This window comes from Lipotes vexillifer, unplaced genomic scaffold (assembly GCF_000442215.2).
Source record: "Lipotes vexillifer unplaced genomic scaffold, Lipotes_vexillifer_v1.1 C27545782, whole genome shotgun sequence".
In the NCBI taxonomy this organism is placed as follows: Eukaryota; Metazoa; Chordata; class Mammalia; order Artiodactyla; family Lipotidae; genus Lipotes; species Lipotes vexillifer.
In genome coordinates this window covers 1-5,353 of record NW_006773597.1, presented here as the reverse complement: position 1 = coordinate 5,353, position 5,353 = coordinate 1, and the positions used below count along the sequence as shown (strand labels likewise).

General features: G+C 49.3%; 1 protein-coding gene across 1 annotated transcript; it reads right to left on the bottom strand.

The window, feature by feature from the left end:
* Nucleotides 1-743: 743 nt before the first annotated feature.
* LOC103090538 (leucine-rich repeat-containing protein 41-like) lies at nucleotides 744-3,207 on the bottom strand (the record flags this gene model as incomplete). Its single annotated transcript, XM_007448436.1, has 6 exons — nucleotides 744-963; nucleotides 1,079-1,154; nucleotides 1,379-1,501; nucleotides 2,042-2,140; nucleotides 2,233-2,397; nucleotides 2,947-3,207. Coding segments are annotated over 6 exons (944 nt in total), but the record flags the coding sequence as incomplete, so codon positions are not given.
* Between the last annotated feature and the right edge of the window lie 2,146 nt (nucleotides 3,208-5,353).

Below are 5,353 nucleotides of genomic sequence, written 5' to 3'. Positions count from 1 at the left end.
CCTCAGACCTGGCTCAGTGGAACCATACCACTGATAAGCGGGGGCTCAAGGATGAGGTACTCCAGGCTGCCTGGGATGCTGCTTCCACTGCCATCACCTTCGTCTTCCACCAGCATTCCCATGAGGAGCAGCAGGGCCTCCACTGATAACCAGCTGGTCTGGTGTGTAGCTGTTAGAGGAAGAAGTTGGGGAAAGGGGGCTCCCTGCCCCACAGGGCACTGTTGAATTATGTTCTCTGAGAGAAAAATCATCAAGAAGGGCTGCATGATGTTTGCCCAAAATTTATTTTATAAGAAAAACTTTTTTGGTTAAAAAAAAGAAAGGAATAAAGGTATGAAAGGGACTGAGGCCTGGGAGCAGCATGGTGAGCCCAGTAGAGGAGAGGCCTGGTAGTGGGCACTCCTACACTTCACTAAAGCCTGGGTAACTGCTTGAGGAGGGAAAGCAGGAACCCTGGGGCAGGGAAGGGGGTGGGGGCTGTCCTCAGTGATTAATGACCACTGTGACCTCCTGGCCCAGGGTACTGAGTAAGGAGCCCAAAGGCTCTAAACCCAGTTGTGGGAATGCCTTTGCTGGGCCCCATCAAAGCGTCCCAAGACCTCAGTGCAAGGGCAAAAGGAAGAAAGAGAAAAAAGGTGACAGAAAGAGAAAGATAGAATTGGTGGTTGGGAGTTCTGGGCAGCCCATGCCTCAGCCCCTGCAAGCTGATGGTACTGAGTATGGGCCTGTGAGGCATGGGCCCATCACATGGTGCTGACATAATCTGCGAAGGCTTGGGATGAGTCCCACGAGTCGCTAACCACATGGCAGGTGGCGCGGAGCCGTCGGATGGCTTCCCTGGCTGTGACTGCATCCTGGTCCAGCCAGTTCTGGAAGAGGCGCAGGTGACCAAAGGCCCCACGGCCCCAGCGCTCCAGCCGCTTGGCAAACTCCAGAAGCCCATCTGGCTTGATGCAGTTGGAACTGGTAGGGGTGAGAAGGATTAGACACCCAGGAGCCAGCTAATCCCTGGTCTGTGTCCCTGCAGCTCCATCCCTTGTCGTTGCCCTCCCTTCACCTTCCCCACACCCACATGTACCTGATATCCAGCTGACAGAGAGAGGAGGATGAATCTTCTGAGAATACATCTGCCAGGGCCAGTAGGCCAGCATTCCCTGGGGAGAAGGGGAGAAATACTCATCACCTCTACCCAAGAACAGGGAACAAGGGTATCCCAACCCAGTTCTGGCTGGGGAGAAGCCCAGACTCCTAAAGCCCCAGCACAACTATATCCCAACCCCTGTCTTCCCAGTGGAGAGGTGTATGCCTTCACCCACTGAATTTCTAAGTCAAAGGACTGGCTCCTTCCCCCTCTCCCTCCTCAGGGCCCTGCCCCCACCCAGGCGGTTCCCCGGCAGCCGGAGGCCCTTCAGTGTGGAGTTGCCCTTCATAGCAGCAACCATCTCAGGCAGAAATTGGGCTGGGCGCTTCTCAAACAGACGGCAGAAGGAGAAGGTAATCTCTGTCAAGAGAAAGTGGAATAAGTTCTGATGGCAGCATGAGAACTGGTGCTGCCCCTCCGGCCCCAGGGCCTTAGCAAGGGGTATGAGCATTTTACCGAGTCCCAGAAGGAGAAAATAATTTGGCCAGAACCCCAAGCAAGGCTGCAACTAAGTCAGTATTCAAACCAGAGATTGAGCCTACAGGGGAGGCTCTCTGCACAGACCTCCATATACTTCCTTCTATGCAGGGGTGGGCATTAGCTACAAGTCTATGAGGGGGCTCCTGGCAGCACATTTATCCCTTCCCACCACCATCATTTGTCAGCCACTGGAAGGTAAGAAAAACTTTTAGGTGAAGCAGTCTCCAAGTGAGTAATTTCCCATGTTTAGTATAGGAAGAGTTGAGTAGGGGACCCTTTAGAAGGAAGGTGATGCAGGTTCTGTGATCATTTTATAGTTGACATAAGGCCAAGAAAAGAACAGTGGCTTGCTCACTCAGTGAGACCGTGGCAGATCTGCAGTGAGGACCCACGAATGCCCCAGGCTCTGGATGAACTTACCTTGAAGAGTCAGATTCTGTAGCAAAAACAGCACCTCACTCTGACAGTCAGCCAGATTCATGTCGTGGAAGCTCAGCCTCTTCAGAGCTAGGTTGTACTCTGGATCGGGAAAGTTCATGGACCTTTGTGTTCTCAAAGAACAATGCAAAGTCCCTTTCTATTCTCCCTTTACCATTCTAACTGGGTCCTACCTTTGAGTGTCTGCAACACAAGCCCAAAATCTTGGGGAGAGGCAAAGGTGGCACTATCCAGGGACAGCTGCTGCAGAGAACCTGAGGCCTTCAGTACAGAGCAGAGCAGTGGGGCTGGCTGGGCTCCCCGTGGAAATCCCATCTCCAGCTGTTCCAGGCAGTTTTCTGGATATGGTAGGGAGAGAAGATTACAGCTGGCCATTGCTACCTCTCTCCCATTGCAGGTCCCATCCTGTCCTTAAAGGATTCACTGAAAAATCATTTATTCGTCTACTTGTCCTTGAGTGCCTACTATATGCGAGGCAGTATGCTAATATACGATTTAGTCCTTGTCCTTAACGGTGCTTTTAATCCAAGGACACAACTAATCAGACACAAGTAGAGTATAGAGTATGCAGCATGGTGGCACATGAGACATGCAGGAACTAAGGGGACATACAGCGTGGGGACCCAATCTAGTCTAACTGTCAGGTCTGTTCTTGGTTCAGACCCCCTTCTGGAGACAGATCTGCCATAGTCACTCCCTACGGGGCTAGTGTTGGTCTGGGATCTATCCAACCCATGGTTATCTTTAAGGACAGGCTCTAAAGGCAACAAATTACAGATAAGCCAGGAATGTGTGGTGACTGGCCTGGATTAGAGATCTTCCGCCTTCCCCACACAAACAGACCTGCACACCTCTGTGGAGATGGACACACATGCATAGTACTTCACCTGGTATCTCCTCGTCCCCAATTATGTGGCTAGGGGGCCCTGCGTTCCCTGGTACTGCAGGGCTGTCCCTCTGGCTAGGGTGGTCGACACGAATAGAGAGGACCCGCAACAGGGGCAGGGCTCGCACAATGGCACGTGTCAGCTCCAGGATGGGCAGTGGTGAGAACAGGTCACTGAGATGCAGGGCACGGAGGCGGCATCCAGCCTGGCTTGACAGGGCCCGCAGGCTATCTAGCAGGCGGAAGATATTAGAGCCCAGGCCTATGGCAGGAAAGAGATTGGGTCAGTCATGTGGGAGTATCAGTAGGGGTAATAGATACAACTCCAGATCTTTCTGTTGATAACTACCAAATCTGAGCTTTGGGTCAGATTATTTTAAATCATTCTCAGCTATTCATCCGTTGTCTTGCTTTTTCCTCAGGTAACCAGCTTACTGATGCCTCCTCTACTGGGCCATGCCCTCAAACATCAGTCAGGGCAGAGTCACAAAACAGAAGATAGGATGTGGTGGGACAGCATGTGGCTGCTAGCTGAATGATGGGCCCAGACAGCAGCAGACATCTCTGGACTTTTCCTATAGGTCATGGGGAACATCTGAAAACTAAGCAGGAGAGTGACAGTGATCCAATAGGGAATACTTTTAAATTCATTGGGTGGGAATAGGGCTGAAAACGATAACCACATCCCACAGAAGGGAGTAGGATCCAGAAAGGTTAGGGCAGTTGCTTAATGCCACAGAGCAAATAATTCCTTGGAAGCCACACCTTTATCTCTCCTTGGACTGAGCAGTCTCCTTTTGATTCATTCATTCAACTAAACCTTACCCATGGTAAGCACCTGGTAAGCATGTTTTTTTGCTAGGTAGTCATGAGCAGCAGATCTTGTTCCTGCCTATACAGCCTGATAACAAAAGCACATGATGGGAACTGGGGAAGTAGAGTGCTGTGGAAGTAAAAGGATGGATACTTAACACCCAATTTAGCTTTCGTCAGTAAAGAGACTGGCTGAGTCCTAAAGAACATAAAAGAGGCTAAAAGGAGGAGGAGTGACTGGCAGAGTGAACTTGGCATATATCAAGACCTGAAGGAGAAAGAGTGGCAGGTTCCAAGAACTGAGAAATACTCAATGTGGCTGGTGTGTAAAGTATGAGGGAGGGACGATTCAACTATAGAGGTAAGCAGGGTAAGAACATGAATGGCCCTCTAAGTAAAAACACAGTGACAAGAAGCCATTGAATTTTTATGATTGACAGATTTGCAGTTTTGAAAATGCTTGGGTTGTGTAAAACATGAGTTGTATGGTGTGTATGGAGTCAGAAGGAACTGCTGAAATGATGAATCCAGGTGAGAGATAATGGTAGTCTGAATTAAGAATGTGGAGATAAATGAATCTGAGAGATTGTACCACCTGGTAGCCAAATATATGTGGAGTAAGAGAATCCAGGCTTCTTTTCAGCAACTGAATCATCTGTGATGTCATTGAGAACAGAAGGAAGGTCTGTTTAGAAGGAAGAAGATGCATTCAGGTTGGGGAGTGTAGTTTATGAATCCTGTGATATCTAGGTGTCAGATGGATAAATAGGTCTGGAGTTTAGGAGGAGGATCTGGGCTAATGTCATAAAATGGGGGTGTCCTCAGCATAGTTGGTCTTTGAAACGAAGTCCAGGAAGCATGTGTAAACTGGGAGAGTTTTGAGGATCTCTGAACATTGAGAGAAGTAATGTCCAGAAAGGGAGGAGAAAAAAACTCAGAAAATTTTGAGGTAGTAGAAATGAGACTATTTCACGAAGAAGACAATACTTAATAGCAGATGATGCCGAGAATTCATTTAAGATGAGGACTGAAAGGTATATATTGGACTTAGCAACAAGGATGACGTTGGTCACCTCGAGGTCCTTGATGCAGTAGACGGGGTGTAAGCAAGGCTGGAGTGGCTGTGAGAGAAGAGGGCACGGATGACTCTTAAGGTTGTCTCTGAAGGGCATGGAAGAATAGGACAGTAGTTAATAAATGGAATAGATGGAGGTGGTGGTGGTAGTTTTTGGTGGATACCTGATTGAGAGAAGAGAGGCAGCATTAAGTGGTTTATAAGCATGAGTTCTGGAGCCAGGTTACCTGGGTTTGAATTCTAGCTTTACAATTTACTAACTTATCCTGGGCAAGTCACTTGACCTCAGAATTGTAAGGATTAAATTAGTTAAAGAATATTTAAAGGGGCTTCCCCGGTGGCGCAGTGGTTAAGAATCCACCTGCCAATGCAGGGCACAAGGGTTCAATCCCTGGTCCGGGAAGATCCCACATGCCGCGGAGCAACTAAGCCTGTGCGCTGCAGCTACTAAGCCTGCGCTCTAGAGCCCGCGAGCCACAACTACTGAAGCCTGTGCGCCTAGAGCCCATGCTCCGCAACA